This window comes from Achroia grisella, unplaced genomic scaffold, assembly GCF_030625045.1.
Source record: "Achroia grisella isolate CSIRO2021 unplaced genomic scaffold, CSIRO_AGI_Agris_v1 utg640, whole genome shotgun sequence".
NCBI classification, from domain to species: Eukaryota; Metazoa; Arthropoda; class Insecta; order Lepidoptera; family Pyralidae; genus Achroia; species Achroia grisella.
The window spans coordinates 3,952,930-3,974,082 of record NW_026712977.1 but is presented as its reverse complement, the minus strand read 5'-3'; the positions used below and the strand labels follow the sequence as shown (position 1 = coordinate 3,974,082).

The following is a 21,153-nucleotide window of genomic DNA, read 5'->3' as shown; positions in this document are numbered from 1 at the left end:
AAGAAAAGCTCTCTCTACAACAAACTACTAAGGAATTTTGAAAGATATTTTACAGTACATCCTTATATTTTTTCTATAAAGAATATAATGGACATTCCGCAGTCGCTTTGTGCATTCTATTAGATAAATAACTTTAATAAGTTAATATATGCAAATATGTCTCTCTGTAAATAGATTAGATTTTTTCATAAATACAGACATTTATAAGTATGTATTTAAAATACATTAATTACTACAATAAATTACTTATATTCTATAAGAAAAAGATCGTGAGATCAAATCAAACCAATCCTACCCATCTGGATTTATAGCCATGCAGCCAATCATACTCATGACTTCAAATATCTGCATCATGCGAGGAATCGAACTCGTGATTATCTGAAGTAAGGCTGTATGCTAAACCACTAGATCACCGAGGCCGATATTATTTATGTATGTATACAAAACCACAGTTAAATATGACAAAATGTCATGGTCGACGGTGGAAGCAATACGACAGCATTAGTAGTACGTAGAGCTTGCTACGAAACAATAATCCGTATTCTCGAGAGAATGGTTATGAAGCTGTGTGAATAATGAATACATTACTACATAATATTAAAAAAATCAAACAGATTGTACCTATATTTCATTGACTAATATAATTATAGATATTTCACTGTATATTATCTTAGTAATACTTACACTAAAATATAACATTGACTTCAAAATTACTATATCATACAAATAAATACTCAAAATGTATTTAATAGAAATTCAAATATGTATTATAGTCGAAGAGGGTCGTGACTGAACTTTAGCGTTAAGGAATTGATCAGTCAGCACTAATTAGACGAATTGGTCACTGAACAGCAGGTCAGTGCAGATATAATGCAGTGCAGATATAATGTAAAAATTCACTTATTTGCCCTTATTATATACCCTTAGATTAAAAATTAATATTTAGGTCATAATTAAAGTGTCATGGAAATAGAGACACAACCTAAAATCAGGTAATGTTATGTTAATAAATAATCATATTTAAATACTTCCTCAAAGGAATCTTTTATACGAATTGACTTATGTATGTTGATTTTATCGATTTAGCATCAATCATATCTTGGTTAATATGTCAGTCAAGAATCACAAAATTATCGAAATAAATTACATCGGTACTATTGAATAAGAAATAGAGTTTAAAACTTTAATCGGTCTCTCGTTTTATCACTAAAATGCTCGTACTAACATGAAATGATACTGGAAAATGGATTACAAATGAAGCGAAATCACGGAAAAAAATAGGTACCCACATATTCATAAAAGTAAAAGGTTCTGCAAATCCAGTTAAATTGCTTTGTCATGTTCTTTCAAATTAAAAAATAACTCTAACAGTAAGAGACAGTACGAACAGTCCAATAGCTAAAATAGGTATAACATTTTCAAAGTTTTTAACAATATATGAAATAAGGTAAATAAAAACAATGTACTGTCAAGCCTGTTATTCCAAATGGAGTTATCAGGGGTATTGTTACTTATTAATATTATGGTAAACGAAATATTTAACATTATTTTTTAACATTTTCGCTTAGTTTGGTATATTTGATCCGCACACCACCGTTTCTCTCATGAATTTTTGAATAGATGTCGATGTCTCTTTTAAGGTAATATACAGCTTAATATTATAGTCGGTGACACCTATAAAAAATATCTGTGTTATTTCCTATCGAGCCATCAAGGAAGTTTCATTATAAATTTATGTCCATAAATTTAGTATTCGGTATTGATTCTCATTAATTGAATTTATAGAATTCTCATTTAAAGAAAGAGGTTTCCAATGTAATTTATAACCAACCGTATTTTACAAGGTTTTATTGAAATTGCTATTTTAGTATGTGAGCAATCTTTCATCTGAAGTACGAAGTACAATAGAGGCTTAATTATGTAATGCTGTTATTGGCTATTCAATTGTTTTAGAATAAAATACAATAGATTCGTTTATTTTTAATATATTAAATATCTTATTTACAATATATAATCCGTGTGATCGTAAATCTATTGTAGTGTATATAAGAGGGTGATATAAATTAATAATTATTATTTGTGTGGCAGGTATTTTCTTCATTTTGCCGTGCGTGGACACGTACGCTCGGGTTGATCTTCGGACCCGAACTTACGATGTTCCTCCCCAGGAGGTAAGTCTTAATAAGTTTAAATTAATATTAATCATTAATGAAAATCATTAATTAATTTATTCATACTGTAATTCGGCTAATATAATTAGCCATAAAATTGTAATAGAGTATGACAATAATTTCAACCATTTCAATAAGTATAATATTGGTAATAAACATTAAAAAGTGATAAAGACGTATGTATTTATTAAAAGAATAATACTAAATTTCCTGAGTCAGTAAGATACATTGCGAAGTTAGACTCAATTAATTTAACTATTAATAAGCTTGTGCATCACCTGATGGAATGTAGTGTGAACTGCTTTTATACTTGTTTCTCACAACTCATTTGATTCTCTTATTCTCGTTCATGATAGCAAGATGTAGAGGACGGCCTACACTCACCATGAAGAACTGAAATAATATTATGGAATACAGTATCTATTTGATACGAAAGTAACAAAAGTTAACGTGCTATTTCCATTTTTGTAAATACTTTAACTTTGACTTCAACAATATATTATAGAAAAATGATGACTGAAGTCCGCATTAGTAGGAAATCGCTTGGATGTTGTACTTCAAAGTTTCAGTGGATCTATAATTTCATTGAAGTATTCGTGGCGGCGCGGGTGAAATAAATATTGTTTGATTTTGATTTAAGTGGACTGTATCTAAATAATCTGACGGGTACGTGGATTGACACGATACACTGTTAGGTTGGTGATTGAGAACTGCTTGTGAGGATGGAACACAAAGAAAGACAGTTCTGGTAAGGAAGGAGGCACAGTACCTTTGAATTGTAGGTTGCAGTGCGGCGGCTATCGGTGTCTCCAGGTCCCAGCTACTTGCTTCACAACAATGGCACAAACACAATGGTCTTAAACACACTAGAGCGATGCGGTGGATTAAAATGTTTAGTAATTATCACGAATTACAAAAAACTTGATCTTAAGCGCGATCAAGGCGGGAATTCAATGTCAACTTCAGCGTTCAATTTAACAGTGACGCGCGAGCGCGATATGTCACTTTCGATACAAGCGAATCTTCTCGCTCGCACTTAAAACAAAGGTATGTGCGGGAATAGGAGAGGATAAAGGAATTAGTGTAGTGCCAATCCTTAGAAAATTAACGTTTCGTACCACGCTAAATTATTTATTTGAACAAACTATTACTAATAATAATTATACAATGATAAACAAAAATGTAATGTTATATGGCGCAACCATTCCCCCGCCTTGAAGGGACGCCTTCAAAGTAAAAATAGAAACTTAAAATAAACTAAACCTTAACCTAGAACTCGTATTAACTAAAACTAATGTCTAGGTAAGGGGCACAGACGTACAACCGGGCGCAAATAGGAGCCGGTTGCAGTTTTTACACGAACAACCCGAATTACGCCGTCAGAAGCCGGAAAGACCTCTTCAATAACCCCTAAAGGCCAATGAAGTGGTGGCGCATTTTCAGTACGTACAATTACAACAGTTCCGACAGTAATCTGATTGACGGGCGTATTCCATTTTTCGCGAGATTGTAATGTGTGCAGGTACTCCGCTCTCCATCGCTTCCAGAACGTTTGCACTAATCTGTCTAATAATGCGTGGCGTGAAATCAAAGAACTGTCAGCTATTTCTGCGGCGGGCAAATATTTCAACGGAGTAAAATTTAAAAAATGTGCGGGTGTTAGTGCAAGCGGCTCTGACGGATCATTAGATAAAGTCCGACATAATGGTCGAGTATTCATGATTGCCTCTACTTGCGTGAGTACCGTAATCATTTCCTCAAATGATAAAACTTGAACCCCAACGACCCTGAACAAATGCGTTTTCAAACTTTTTATATTAGTCTCCCAGTTACCTCCGAAGTGACTAGCAGCGGGAGTGTTGAGAAACCAAGTCAGGCGGTTTTCTGACAAGACGTGCGCAAATTCGGTGTTAAAATGTTTAGAGCTCAAAAATGCGTGAAGTTCCGAAAGCGTGCGTTTTGCTCCAATATAATTAGTGCCATTATCGGAGTAGATATGAGCTACAGGACCACGACGAGATAAAAACCGTTTAAGAGCTGACATGAAACTTGCTGTACTTAAATCTCCTGCCAATTCTATATGGACGGCGCGGGTTGTTAAACAAACGAATAAACAAATATAAGCTTTAGTAGACCGTATGCCACGACCACGTGTTATAGTTATTTTGAAAGGACCAGCATAATCGGTACCTGTGTGCATGAATGGTTTTAATGTTTCAAGAACACGACAGGGTTTGTGATCTGACATTTCTGGAAATGTCGATTTCGGACGAAGTTTAAAACAAGGTACACATTTGTGCACTCTGTGGCGAATCAAGTTGCGGGCAGATAAAATCCAATATTTCTGCCTTAAAATAGACATCAGTAAATCAGGACCAGCATGACAATTAACTTTATGGTGATAGTCTACTAATAAATCCAATATATGATGTTTCCGGGGAAGAACAATAGGGTGTTTCTGATCAAAATTCAAGTTCGAATTTCTCAAACGACCACCGACTCTAATTATACCTTCTAGAATGAAGGGTTTGAGTCGCTGAAGTGATTGGGAACAAAATTTTCCATTTTGTAAATTGTTAATTTCCCCATGAAAATACAAAGCCTGTAATTCTCGAAGGATTACAAGTTCTGCGTAATCTAAATCTGCTGCGGTTATGAATTTTAGCGGGGTTAATAATTTTGCGAAACGACAGACATAAACTACGCAGCGAAGAAGCTTGGACCAAGAAGAAAAGCGATTTGCCAGAGCGATGAAAACCGATTCTTCTGGCGGTGTACGAGTAACAAAGGAGAGTTTCTTCTCCTCAGGCGGGTCCATAACAGCAGAAGGATTGAAAGTGGTGACTGGCCATTCCGAAAAGGTGGATTTAGCCCACTGCGGGCCGTTGAACCATAGGGGGTGGTGAATTATTTGGGCAGGAGTAAGCCCTCGCGATAGACAGTCGGCTGGATTGTCCGAACCAGACACGTGATAAAAATTGTGCGGTGAAAGCAGAGATTGAATTTTAGAAACTCTATTCGCGACAAAAGTATCCCACCTGTGGGGCGATGCGTGGATCCAACATAAAGCAACTGTTGAATCAGAAAATGCGTGTATTGCCTTAATTGGATAGCGGTTGTTAACAGCGGTAACAATATTATTAATTAAATTAGCGAGCAAAAGCGCTGCGCAAAGTTCGAGTCGGGCCAACGACACGACCTTGCGGGGTGCAACCTTAGATTTTGCACTTATAAGATGCACAGTACTCACACCATCATTCTCGACGTGGAAGTACACAACAGCACCATAAGCCTTTTCACTAGCGTCTGCGAAGCCAATGATGTTCACCACACTGCGTTTTGTGATGTCAACATGGCGCTGTAATTTAATTTGATCTAGACTGGGGAGCTCATCCCTGAAACGTGACCATTGTCTGACGATAACTTGAGGGGGGGCGTCGTCCCAATCGCAGTTGCATAACCATAACTCTTTGACAAGAAGTTTGGCAAATAATATAACGGGTGCTACGAAACCCATTACATCCCACAATCTTGCGACACAAGATAAAATGGTGCGTTTTGTACACTTTTCAGCGGGCGTGCAAATTTTTAAACTAAATAAATCTGAGCTAGGAGACCAGCACAGACCCAGAATTTTATGCGTATCAGACACGTCGAATTCTACGACCGACGAAAGTCGATGTGTTGACGGAATGGAATTTAAAACTACTTGCGAATTGCTCGTCCATTTGACAAGATCAAATTGTCCGGCCTTCATGAGTGAGATGATCTCAGCAGCTGTGACGATAGCCTCATCTTCACTATCTAGACAATATACTAAATCATCCATGTACAGACCGGTGTGAACCGCTTCCTTAGCTTTTGGGAACGATTCGCCTTCGTCGGTGGCTAACTGCTTAATAGTACGCAGTGCAAGAAACGGACTCGATTTGAGTCCAAAACAAACGCGATTAAACTGATAAACCTGGAGAGGTTCGTCAGGCGAAAATCTATACAATATGCGTTGAAATCTGCGGTCACTCTCTCTAATACGAATGCAAAGAAACATTTGCCTAATATCGGCAGAGAGAGCTACTGAAAATAATCTGAAGTTAACTATAATATCAAATAAATTGCGTTGTAAATTCTGTCCATTATAAAGAAGATCGTTGAGAGATACGGACGTGCTAGTTTTAGCGCTAGCATTGAGTACGACGCGCAATTTAGACGTGAGTTTATCTTTTCGAATAACTCCATGGTGCGGTATTATATACGAAGGAGCATTACTATCATCATTAACGGGTGCGGGTGAAATATAACTCTTATCTAAATACTCCGTAATGACGTCATCATAGGCTTGCTTGAGTTCAGGCGAAGCCTGCATTTTGCGTTCGAGACAAAAGAAACATTTCTCGGCTAATCGACGCGAGTCGCCAAGAGAATGTGCATTACCCTTGAAGGGAAGCGCGACGGTATAACGACCGTCGTCCTCGCGAGTGGTAGTGCCAGCATAAATAGCTTCACACTCCTTGTCGTCCGGGCTGAGAATCGGTGTAACATTCACCTCTTCCATTTCCCAGAATCTACATAGAACGGATTCCATCGTGGGTTCGGTAACACAACAATGCGCGGTGGTAGTGTAATTACAATTATCTAACATATTAGACACGGAAGTATCGGTATTTGATCTAGCGGGAGCTGAACCTACAATAACAAAGCCTAATACGGTCTCAATAGCATACGGCGAGACGTATGCGGGTTGACCTTTAACCTTACGGGACAATATTAAATGCGGGAAAATTGAGGCACCGATTAACATGTCAATGTTCCCAGGAGTAGCGTAACTATCATCGGCTAAAGGCAAATTTTTAAAATTTGAAAATAATGAAATATCGACACTAACAGTCGGTAAACGTTCGGTTATTTTATCTACAACTAAGGATTCCATATCAAATTTAATATTACGATTAAACCGTGAAAAGAATTTTATATGTACAGAACCCTGTGTGGCCTTTGTTGTCCCTCCTATACCTTTAATCGAAAAGGTTGTATTCTGTATACATTGCAATCCCAAGCGATTACAACAATCCCTAGTTACAAAATTACTTTGAGAAGCACTGTCCAATAATGCTCTAATATAATGTTCGTTACCGTCTCTATCGATCATTAAAACACGAGCGGTGGCTAACAATACGGTAGTAGGTACGCGAGGCATATTTTTATTAACATTGTCTGATAACGTGCATAATGCTACGTCTTCCGATGCGCGGGATACGACGGGTGTCGGCGGGGGTGAGTGCGGGGCGCGGTCCGTGCAAGGAGCCGGTCGGCCGCCGCCGCCGCCGCCAACAGCGGGCTGCGTGTGCGACGAGTGCGACGATAGATCCACTGCGCGTGACGTAGTCGCTGTGACCGAACTACCACTGAGTATGTTCGCGGTGGAGGTGGCATTACTATGCTCAAAGTGGAGCATAGTATGATGTTTTGAGTCACATTTGTGACATCGACTATTTGAGTTACAATTAAATACACGGTGATTTTTACTTAGACAATTAATACAGTAGGAATTAGATTTAACAAATCGGAAACGATCATTAGGCGTTAAATTTCGAAAACTTGGACATTTATATAAATGTTCATGTTTTATGTTACACAATGAGCACTTAGGCTGCGGATTAGCGGTTGTAGTATAAGAGTATGTAGATTTATGTTGCATAACTTTCGATGCCGCATCCATACGACGATCGACAACTTTCTTAGTAACTTCTTGGTTGCTTGAAGAAGTGCGTTGCAATATTTTAATGTGATCGCGCACAAATGACACTAATGTATCGAAAGATGGGATGTCGGATCCCCGTTTATCTAGTTCGAAAGCGCGGGCGGTTTCGGAATCTAATTTCTTTAACGCGGTATACAAAAATATAAAATCCGAAAGATTATTAATTTTTAAGTTATTTAACGCGGATACTGAAGTTGCGAATTTATCGAGAAATTGTTCTAAATTATTTATATTTGATGAATGAAAGGGCTTCATTTCGAATATTTGATCTAGGTATGATGATGCGAGCAATCTCTTATCTTCATACTTACTAATTAAAGCATCTAAAATGACCTTATAATTTTCAGAACAAGGGTTTATACCGGCAAATACAGAACGAGCTTTACCTGTCAGTTTACCCATCAAATAATGTAATTTTTCCGAATCTGACAATCTAGGATTGTCATGAACTATGCTTTTGTAAGCTGTATAGAATAAAGACCAGGATCTCAGATCTCCTGAGTATTCCGGAATTGGTAGGGGGCAGACGAGGCCTGTCCTCATCCCTATTATGCTGATGATGTTTGACATCAGGCGGTACCTCTAGCGATCTTGCGGCTCGTTTTATACGGCAATACAAATCATCAAATGCCATGAGCGGTTGATAATTAATAACATATTTAGGATTCAATTTAGATTCTAAAGTATTTATTTTATCTAACATAGTTTCGAAATCCGAGCGTAATTTGTCAACTGTTTCGATCTCACACAAGAATGTTTCTCTTTCATATTCACTAGAAAGATTATGAGTCCTATCTGTAATACTTTGTATGCGAGAAAACATTAAATCCTTTTTAGCGAGTAACAGGGGTAACTGATTGACATCCGACATGATGAACAACCTATAAATACAAAAACTTGTTTGTACTAATAAATATATAAGAAAGCGGTGCGGTGGAGAACAGATAAATACCTACACAAGTTACGTGCGGTGCGGTGCGGTGCGGTGCGGTGCAATGCGGTGCGATGCGGGCAACGAGAGCCGGCAGTACACAATGTACTTACAATTAAAATACGAAATAATAAACCACAACGTACTCGTGATAGGAATCTGTCAAATATTTATATTAAACAAAGCGATGTCTGTTTATTACAGCGTAAGCAATGTCTTGTTTATTACAGCGAACTAAATTCCAAGTCTATGCCGCTAACCTATTCAATAGTAGACCGGTAGATAGCGATAATATTAAGCTATAATATCGTATGCGTCTCAGCCTATCCTAAGGGGGCCTGAGGATATCAATATGTAGGTAGATAGACTACCTACAATGGCGCGAAAGTAATTGATAACTACGAATATAAATGCGGTGACTACAAAAATAAAGTTGTTTTACCTATAGTTAGGTTAAAACAATGCGGGAGTATTACAACAAATCGTAAATACCTACTATTACTTACGATGCGAAATTGAGTTGACACGGAATTTGATATGAATCTATCAGGTAGTTGTACCTACATGTACCTACGAGATTCTAGAAACATCGATATAACGAAATAAAGAAAATGAGGTAGTAAAATACAAATTAATTGTATGCGTTTGTACGAAATATACATAGAAATAAAATATCTAGTGTGGTTTAACCAAATAATTACAATATTCGGCTCGAAATGGACCACTTAAATAATGGCAGCGCGGGTGAAATAAATATTGTTTGATTTTGATTTAAGTGGACTGTATCTAAATAATCTGACGGGTACGTGGATTGACACGATACACTGTTAGGTTGGTGATTGAGAACTGCTTGTGAGGATGGAACACAAAGAAAGACAGTTCTGGTAAGGAAGGAGGCACAGTACCTTTGAATTGTAGGTTGCAGTGCGGCGGCTATCGGTGTCTCCAGGTCCCAGCTACTTGCTTCACAACAATGGCACAAACACAATGGTCTTAAACACACTAGAGCGATGCGGTGGATTAAAATGTTTAGTAATTATCACGAATTACAAAAAAACTTGATCTTAAGCGCGATCAAGGCGGGAATTCAATGTCAACTTCAGCGTTCAATTTAACAGTGACGCGCGAGCGCGATATGTCACTTTCGATACAAGCGAATCTTCTCGCTCGCACTTAAAACAAAGGTATGTGCGGGAATAGGAGAGGATAAAGGAATTAGTGTAGTGCCAATCCTTAGAAAATTAACGTTTCGTACCACGCTAAATTATTTATTTAAACAAACTATTACTAATAATAATTATACAATGATAAACAAAAATGTAATGTTATATGGCGCAACCAATTCGCAAAGATATTTTGTAAGATATGAGCGTGTTTATGTTATTGTATATTTAGTTTTGTGGGCAGATGTTACTATTTTTCAGTGACAAACTATCCTGTATGCATGTAGCTTTTATTAATACAATTATAATATTTACTAAACATTTCCTTGAACTTGTCGCCATTGTGTGTTATGATTAGGGGATGAATGACGGTGCTTTGTTATGTTACTAACAACTCTGGTACTTCAAAATGCATATGATCGTTAAAGTTATGTTCCATATTAGCTAGCTGTATTAAATATATATTATAGCCCATAGATTGCGTTATTGATAACGTGATACAATATGTCAGGTAAGTGCAATCCGGAGATGAGTATCTAATCTCGACGGCATAACGGGCTTGCTATTGAAGTTGTCAGGTGCAGTAATAGGTCTTATTCAGTGCACGGAAATTGAGAAGCTTCTAAAGCTTACCATTTATTTAAAGATAGTGTTGCTACTTTATCTTTATATACATAATAACCTTTAGTTCTTCTCAATCTTCGTTTGAACACAAAACAAATGAGCTAAGACAGTTTCTATATTGTGTACACGGTATCTTTTGTCTTTCGAAGTCAATAGACTTGTTTTATTTACTTATTTCGTTATAGGAACAATATTAAGTAATAAGATTGTTAGTAATTGCTTTATTTTAATGTATATTAGTATAGCTCGAAATCGTATTGTAAATAAAATGTTTTATTACATCATAGTACTGGAAAACAAGCATACAGTTATGGCGAACGCCATACCATACCATAGCCCATCAATCTTAATATTAGCAAAGATATGAACGTACAGTGCCATAGCCTATGAGCCTAAATATCAGCACAGATTTGAAAATAATATTCCGAAAGACCTCAATAATATATTTACACGTGCAAAAACAAATTTGAATTAAAATTAAAATCATTCAGTTACATTATATATTACATATACATTATTACATTACATATATCTATAAACTGATATTGATGGAGCGGAAAATATTTTCTCTGCATTCCAATTACGCTTCAATAGCGTGCATCGTGCTCGTTATTTTCTTTGTCCTTGTGACGTCACCTTTTAATTGATTTTATACTGTCATATCCAGTCACTTGCAGCGTGAATGACGTTAGAACTAGTCCCATTAGTTTAACGTCTAGCCATTATAAAGTCTATTTTAGTAATTTTAATCCTTGAAATTACTTAGTTATTTATAGTAACAAGTTTTTATAATTTCATTATAATACCGTAATATCTGTAAAAATGATTTAAACAAATTTCAGTTACACAAAGGTGAATTTACGATTGAATTTTTTTCTATAGACATATAACACACCTACGTACACAAAGACGGGTTCATTCATTATTATTTATTTCTTCAATTAATTAAGCTAATTGCTACACTATTAATATTTATTACTACTACTGCTACTACGACTAATTACCTTAAAACTACTATACATAACTATATAAAGAGAGGTACATTCTAATTTTATTTATTTACTATTGTAAAACATATCTAACGTTTATATTCAGAAATAACATTAATAAATGCTAGGATGTTTTCCTTTCGAGTGCATAAGATGCAGTCAAATACGTAGAATAATTAAATGATTTTCAATATTTACTTTTGAGTGCACTCAACTCAGTTATCCTCGTAGAATGATTATTGGATATTCTATGTTTCCGTTTGACTGGACATGATAAAGTCAGAAACGTAGAATAATTAAATCACATTATATTTTCCATTTGAGTGCAAATTATGCAATCAGATACGCAGAAATATTAAATAATATTCCATATTTACGTACATACTAAAGACTCCACAATATTTTCTAGAACCATTAAAACATACAAATTAAAATAATAACAACGTAATAGAAACGCTTATATTTTATTACGATATACTTTCAGTAATTATGAGAAATATTTTACGAAACTCAGGACGTCATAATCAAAACTTAATATGAGTTCCAAGAAAACGATTTCAAAGTTCTTTCAGAAACTCTAGTTTCCTAAATTGCCCTGTCAAGAATATACAGACCTGCCTTATTCACGCTAAAAATTCAATATCTCACGAAGGTTATTAAAATCATGTAATTGACGTTGCAGCGCTGTATAAAACTACGTCTTATATATATCGGTGTAAAGCATGTTGCATTTTTGACATATTTTATCGTCAATTTTCATCAATTTTCATCATTCTTTAAGGAAATCTAACTAACTGTTAAGTAAACTCCCTAAACGTTTACTTGAATGACGAGCATGCATAGCAATAGTTGTTTATGCACGAGAATTTCATTTAATGTTAGTTTAATTTGTAAAAAAAAATGGCTTTTTTTTATAAAAAGAAATAAGAACTCAATTTGTCTTTCTTGCCGGTTCGTTTCAATTCAATCTGTATACCTGAACTGGGTGGTAAAGAAAAAATATACTATAAAAAAATTTACCATTCATAAGCAGCTGAAATGTCCTAAATGAATAAATGATTTTGGAATTTGAATCCAAAAGTGCCAGCATAGTAATCGTATCACAAAAGCTGAAAAGGTTAACATACTTAACAAATGTACTTAAGCTCCGTAAACTGGACACGCCTTCATTAACCTAATGGATAATTCGTAGGACGTAATTTGGATTTACTATATTCACTATAAACATGTAAAATACACATTCTCGATCGGACATTGATTTGAGGTGTAGGTATTTACTCTGTAGAGGTGAAGGACAAAATTGACTATTTCAGTTCAATTTTACGAGAAAAGGCCTAAATAGCATGCACTTTAAACCTAGCCTCACATCATTGAATCAGTCGGCCGATAGTTTGTCTATATGTGATGCCTGACCTCTTCAGAAAATCAAGAATACTAACAGTGTCTATTCCGATTCTTGATTTTCTGAAGAGGTCAGGCATCAGAGAGTAGATCTAAATATACTAATAGAAAATCATATAGGATAATCAAACGACTAAACCTAATAATGTGGCCAGGTTTAGCTGACAGTTACAGCGGTCTCTGGATATTAATAACTTAGAAAAGTCATTGATTAACACTGGCCTTTTAAAAGGGCAGAAGCTTATTTTTACGATTTCCATATTTAAGTTGATTTCGAACTTGAACTTTGCCACGGTAGAAGATTTACATATGACAGTAACGAATCTATAATTAGTAAAGTAGTATCTACTGAACTGCTGACACAATTTTAATTTACTGTGGGTAGTAAAAATATTAATATTGTATATGAAATTTAAATTTAATTCAATAAAAGAAATTAATATAATTATAATACGACTTACTAAACAATCAATTATTACATATATAAATATGTGTAAAAAAGTAAAGGCTTCACTCATTGGGATTGTTACAAATGGTCAAAAGTTAGGAAATCCTCAGAATCGCTCTTAAACAGTGTTCTGTGTAAAGGATAATATAGCGACACGGCCTGACATAAATCACCTTATGTTTGAAAAAACGAGAATGTAATCAAGGTAAAGAATAAAATTAGGGTGTTCTTTATATTAATTAAACTATGTAATTATATTAATAATTACATAGTTTAAGTACTAGACATCATACTAACATATATACCCAATGCCAGCAGAGGTAAAAGCAAAATCCCGTTATTCCGGAACGTCAGCAATATTAAAATGTATTTTTTGTATCAACTTTTGTTCAGAATTCGAACAGTATCCATATATAGGTAGTTTATAAACATTCCATTTTTCATTAGAAATCTGTCTATAACCCTATGTGTTGAAGACAGATTTTTAATTAAATTCTTTGATTGCATATACAGTAACAATTATTTCAAATTATATTAAAACAAGCACAATATAATTGTTTAATTACACTGTCGAGAAAATAGCAAATTCAATTTACGCTTTGCTGCTAATGATAGCCGCTTCCTATTTCGTGTAACAGGATTAATTTCTAGGAGTAGAAATGTTAGGTCATATCATATTTGCTATGTAGGAATACTTGTGCTATTGGCATGAATAAAAATTGATTCTTTTATTAAATAAAAGCTGTTTCAGTTCAAAAAATTCATTAACTGAAATTATTAATAGGGATGGAAATTGATATCAAAGAGATTATACACATATAAATAAATTAATTTATACGGGGAGTTGCATAATTAATTTAAAACTACAAATTGAATGCACCGCGGAATCGCGCGTAACTGATTAATAACATACAGATTATTTCGAATTAAAATGTTCATTCATTATTATAAAATTATTTTACTGTAATTATGATATTTAAATAAGAGTATAAAATTATGGTTTTACTAATTAAATTAAAATATTATTTCATAAATAAACAAATACAAAAATATTTTAATAATAAATGAACTTATCTATGAATCGTTTTCGATCTTTCTGAATCCACCAAGCTATTGTTGAACCAGGTCCTCACCAAGGATTCTGTCACCGTGTCTGTCGATGCGGTGGTATACTACCGAGTCGAGGATGCTACCATTTCCATAAACAACGTGGAAAACGCCCATCATTCCACTCGACTCCTGGCCCAGACTACTCTGCGCAATACTATGGGAACTAGACCTCTGCATGAGATACTTAGCGAGAGGGAGACCATTTCTGGAAGCATGCAAGTGTCTTTGGATGAAGCTACCGAGCCATGGGGAATTAAGGTGCAGCGCGTGGAAATGTAAGTACTGTAAAATTTTCAAATATAAATCATAAAAATAACATCTATATCTTGAATTTATATTTAACTCTTATGTAATTACAGGGTTTTAACTTTGTGTTTGACACTTCTGTGTAATGTCAAGACAACAATTTATCCTTTATTAGGGTGTGGGTAAACCGCCATAGGTTTTTATTTTGAGTTTACCTTGTACTATATTTCTTTTGTTTCCTCTTACCACAATATTGAGTAAGAAGCAGTGATAAATTGTATTCTTTCGCATCATCATACGTATTTTTTATCGAATACAGTATCCAAAATAGTAATATAATTTTTCTATCACATATATATATATATAAATTAACACTGTTTTTTGTATATGGATTTTTTGTAATTATACATTAAATGAACAATATATCCAACTCCTACATCCTATTTTTACTGCCCCGCACATGTAAGTTCTAAATTTAAGGAAACATTGAAAAATACATGAGATGGATAGCATTTAGTCCATATAATGGGACATCTCAATATAGGATATAGGTATTGATGGCGATTACTAGGTTCGATATTACAACAAAAAGTCACCTAACTTAGGCAACGTTCCGAAGATACTGGCAGCGTGCCCTCTTTACATGATCATGTCAATTATCATATCATATTGTACCGGAACACTCTCAAACCTGAGCCGTGACCTTCCTAGCAATCCATGTACAGTCGCGTGAGAGGGTGATGTACAAACATCCACTTATAAAATTAGACATGCAATCAGGTAGATGGGTCTACAGATTGTCTTTCATTACAGTTTACATTAGTTCTTATTTACTTGATTAGTTTACTTACTGGATAATCCAGAAAATAGGTAAATAGTAAAAGAAAATCTAATAAAATAACACTTTAGTATAACTGTTTTGTGTCTCCTATTATAATGAATTCAATGTAAAATTGTGCATATTTTATCTTTATATTTCAGTTGAACTATACAATATAAGAATCTGTATAAAAAATAAATATGTTTTAATATAATAAATATTGACGGTAATTGTTCACAAGTATCTACATGCATACAAAATAAAATCGCATTTTACATTGCACTACTTTCATAATACATACTTCGAATATATTGTATAAAACTAAATAAGTATTTCACATGGATAGGTAATAATAAGATATCTGCAACACCAAAGTTAGTAGTTAGTAGTTCTCCTTTAGTTCTTTTAACTCGTTAGCTACTGTCTCGAGTCGAAAAAAGCATAGACTAATTAACGTCTAATTCTATTTATAAAATTATTAATGATCTTGTTTTTTATCCAATTAAAAAATAGTTACTGCCCTTCGGTACATTAGTTTTGCAGAAATAGCTATTCTTACTTTTCATATAATCATATTGTTAAACACCTATTATTTTATAAAATAACGGAAATATTGTTATATACAGTATTCTACATTAATTTCCAAATAAAAACATTCCCTTTCAACCCGAATAGGTTGTAATAATAGCTTCCTCATCATTTCGGTTTAATAAAAGATTTATCGAGTAGAAATGAAATCTGTTCAACTGAACTTAACATACTACTCAAATAGTTTCTTTTTTAGTTAGCTAAATATTTTCTACCTTAAATGATACCACTGAAGGTTGAAATTAAGTGTTCAAAAGCGACCAACCTACGCGGAACTTTGTTTGCAAGCTACGAGGCATACGGACCAATTGCTAGCACCCAATCAATACTGGTGACACGATATTTTAAGTGAAACAATGACTCATCAATGGGCATTATAATCTGATAGGATGTTCTGATAAGGATAATATATTATGAACTCTGTGATAATCTAATTAGAGTTCTAATCATTTCTATCTCCTTACTATGTACTATGACGATATTTGTTGTTTTTAATTGTAGATACGTTTAATTATGATATACATTATTCACTTTGGGCGTGATATTAAAGGATCAATGCTTATTAACACGAAAGTCAATCTAGGTAACTCTTAATTAAAAGACATCCTAAACAAAGTCTAACAAATTTTGAATAAATCAACATAGTCTGGACGATTTAAATATTTGAGCCCTAGTTAAGGAGCCACTAAGTTTAGGGTATTGGTAGCTAATAAAAATAATATGGAGAGGTAATAAAGTAGAAGCAACGTTGAAACACTCTCTCAAATCACAGTAATTACTAAAGTAACGAGTTCTGTTTTCTGTACAAATGGTCACGTCCATTCCGACGCGAGCCGTGTAGTGTGAGTAAACAATTGCAGTAATTAAAGGTAGGTAGGTCGAACGGATAATGATGAAAGTACAAGGGAAAGTCATATGAAATTTATGGGTAAATACAGTAATTTTGTGACTTAAATGTCGGTGTGGGAAAATTAACTACCATTAACTAAACGTTTTAATATTACAGTCGATAAAATTGACTGTGAAAAAAGTTAAGTTGTCTGCTCTAATATTCGGAAACGACGTGTTCTAAGTTAAACTCTAACGAACATTACTCTAACTCTAGATAACGTTGTTTTGTAAACTTGTTTACAAACTGTAATGTGCTCCAACCGGAAAGCTTTTTTACTCACCATTTTCATCAAATTTGTCGGCGCATTATTTATTAATGCATAAAAGTTGAACGGAAGAGACCACCAGCTATATGTTTAAACTATTCATTCATTTACTTTCTATTTAATTTATTCAAAGCAATATTACACATGCGAAAGATTTTATGATTGTAATTGATAAAGTCAAAAGTAGTTACCTCATTTTTAAAATGCTTTCTTTTTTTTTCTTTTTTTATTAATAATGGGATTGCGCTTGGTCTTACCTCATCTGATGGTAAATGATGGCAAGACCTAGGATGTAGCGCGCTTACCCAAAAGATATCTATTCACCATAGACTTGAAGAATCCGGGGTTGTATTTCTCCGGGAACACAAAAGCTGGAAGTGTGTTCCACTCTTTGGCAGTGCGTTTAGCAAGGACGATGCGAACCGCTCAGTGCGAATGTGCGGAATTTCCACGACGTACGGATGAAGTCCCAATGTTCGTCATGTAGTTCGGTGGTAAAATTGTGTGTGATTTGAAAGAAGAGCGAATCGCTGGTGTATAGTAAATATTTTACAATAACATCTTTGGTAATAATTACAATGAATCCCAAGAAATTTGTCACCAATTGTACTGGCTTCTTACATGCTCTATGATATGAGCCTAAATATAAGATATTAGATATTAATAAGCTTCGAATACAAATTAACTAACAAAAGGCTTAGATGTGAAAAGATATACTGTTTTATAGCAAAGACGTTCGCCTTCCCGTGCAACTGCAACGTGCTATGGCCGCCGAAGCTGAAGCCGCCCGGGAGGCTAGGGCCAAGGTTATTGCTGCTGAGGGAGAACAGAAGGCTTCCAGGGCTCTGCGTGAGGCATCTGAAGTGATTGGCGACAGCCCTGCCGCTCTCCAACTCCGTTACTTGCAGGTAAGTTAGGGATGATCGATGTCAGAAAGCATAGATATTTCTAATTGGCCTGATACTTTGCATTTTGTATTATCTTTCATTTAGCTTATAATATATCTTCTGTTTTTTTTCTCACGGTGACTTAACATCGATGTTTATCATTCATCTCTAGGCATTTTTCCATCAGATTAATCATCTACTTCAACAATATTTCCATCGTACTAAATTTAAGGTTAACGAGGCATTAGATTCACTCAGCGATAGCAGATATAAATTGTATATCCTCCTTTAAGTTCTATATACACCTATACAAATTTATTGATCAAATGATTGATGAATTGGTTGGCTAAGAAATAGTGTCAGTCAGCCGGACTTTCTCAGAATATTTCATAATTGCTAAAAATATTACAACAAAAATTATCATCTATTGCTACGCGCCTATATACATATATATCAGTTACTACAATTCGATACTTACAGGATAATTATATTTTTCGATTATAAGGCAACAATAATAAGTATATGTTTATGTACTTATTAAAACTTCAAATACTTACTTATTCTGGCTGCTTTCACGTTTTTATCCAAGGGTAATCCTTTCAGTGGGTACCTACTATAAAGGGCTTATAGCTTATAAATTATGTACATAATATTACCTTTGGGCATTGTAGCAGCGATTTATCATTTGTGGTTTTGCGCTAATGGTGGTTTGAGCACCATATTTAATTAATTAATATATTTATATAGGACTTTCTAGTTTAGTTAGGCAAATTAAACTGAGCTGATATGACAGTAGGTACAAAGCGCAAAGTTAAGCTCTGAATTCAATTAAATTGAAGTGAACTGGTAAGAAACTCGTTTGTTTGAATACCTATTCGGCGCCGTCTTAAGCAAATTCAGCGTCGGAAGTTAGTTCAGGAAATAGTTTCAAACGAATGGAACTCACAAACAGCTCAGTTATCTTTTCAAAGAAAATTTCTATTAACTTTACAGAGCATTTACGTTTCTCTCAAACCAAACAGACCGTGTAGGTAAAACTTTTCAGTAAGGCCTTTCTTGTTTCATTTTAATACAATCGTAATTTCAGACACTGAACACCATCTCCGCTGAGAAGAATTCGACCATTGTTTTCCCACTGCCAATTGATCTGCTCACTTACTTCCTGAAGGCTAGGGAGGAATCTTCTTAAATCTTTAAACTGATTTCGACTGCTATAATGAATATTTACAACACGACAGCACGCGCAACGGACACAGGCCTCTCTACATAAATATACAAATACTATATAAATTACTATTTGATGTAATATTTTGATACGACAATTAATACAAATCAGTGTATCAATTGTAGTATCAAAATACCATATCAAATAGTAATTTTTCATTTAATTGTTCCAATATCTAAATGTTATTCAATTTCAATCTATATGTCAATGATACATACCTGTTTAGGCAAATAAATGTATTCATTATTGTAATAATAAATTATGATGTATTGTTACAATTAAATATATAGTTACGATATTGAAACATTAAGGCATATAACATTAAGTCTTAATGTTTCAATATCTAAATCATATTCAATATCAATCTCTATGTCTTAATGATACATCCCTGTTTAGACAAATAAACATATTAAATATTGTAACAATATGTCATAGCAAATAGTATTTAATCGTCTTAATATTTATTCAAATCAATATTATGTAAACAATTTCATCTCTATGGTAATGATATATACCTGTTTAGACAAATAAATGTATTAACTGTTGTGATAATATATTATGATATATTGTTACAATAATAATATATTGTTAGGATATTGAAACATTAAGACATACAACATTAAGTCTTAATGTTTCAATACCTAAATGATATTCAATTTCAATCTCTATGTCTCAATGATACATACCTGTTTAGACAAATAAATGTATTACTTATTGTAACAATGTATTATGATATATTAATCAATAATAATATATTGTTACGATATTAAAATATTAAGACATACAACATTAAGTCGTAATGTTTCAATATCTAAATAATATTCAATTTCAATCTCTATGTCTCAATGATACATACCTGTTTAGACAAATAAATGTATTGCTTATTGTAACAATATATAGAAAATAGTATTTAATCGTCTTAGTGTTTATTGAAGTCTATATTATGTAATCAATATTATTCAATTAATTATCTCTGTTAATGATATTTATTATTAACATAGATGTATGTACCTATATTGGTAATTAAATATATTAATAATTGTAACAATATATTATAATATGTTGTTACATTTACAATATATTGTTTCGACATTGAACTATTAAGACATAGAACATTAAGTCTTAATCGTTCAATATCTAAATCTTAATCTCTATGTCAATGATACATACCTGTTTAGACAAATAAATGTATTAATTATTGTAATAATATATTATGATATATTGTTACGATGTTGAAACATTAAAACGTACAATATTAAGTCTTAATGTTTCAATATCTAAATGATATTCAATTTCAATCTCTATGTCTTAATGATACATACCTGTTTAGACAAATAAATGTATTGCTTATTGTAACAATATATAGCAAATAGTATTTAATCACCTTAATGTTTGTTAAATTCAATATTATGTAATCAATACTATTCAATCAATTACAATCTCTATGTTAATGATATTTACCTGTTTAGAAAAATAAATGTATTAATTATTGTAATAATATATTATGATATATTGTTACAGTTATAATATGTATATTGTTATGATATTGCAATATTAAAATTTACAACATTGAGTCTTAATATTTCAATATCTAAGTTATTCAATTTCAAGTACGTATCATTGATATAGAGAATA

At 33.6% G+C, this 21,153-nt stretch overlaps 1 protein-coding gene across 1 annotated transcript in view; it reads left to right on the top strand.

The window, feature by feature from the left end:
• Positions 1 to 19,564, top strand: part of LOC131849187 (band 7 protein AGAP004871-like) — a 28,924-nt gene extending 9,360 nt beyond the window's left edge. Inside the window, exons 4-7 of the mRNA XM_059199192.1 lie at positions 2,089 to 2,171; positions 14,611 to 14,870; positions 18,134 to 18,314; positions 19,381 to 19,564. Of these exons, the coding sequence (XP_059055175.1) occupies positions 2,089 to 2,171; positions 14,611 to 14,870; positions 18,134 to 18,314; positions 19,381 to 19,482 (626 nt within the window). The 3' untranslated portion in view covers positions 19,483 to 19,564. The remainder of the gene's footprint in view (positions 1 to 2,088; positions 2,172 to 14,610; positions 14,871 to 18,133; positions 18,315 to 19,380) is intronic.
• The last annotated feature ends 1,589 nt before the right edge of the window (positions 19,565 to 21,153 follow it).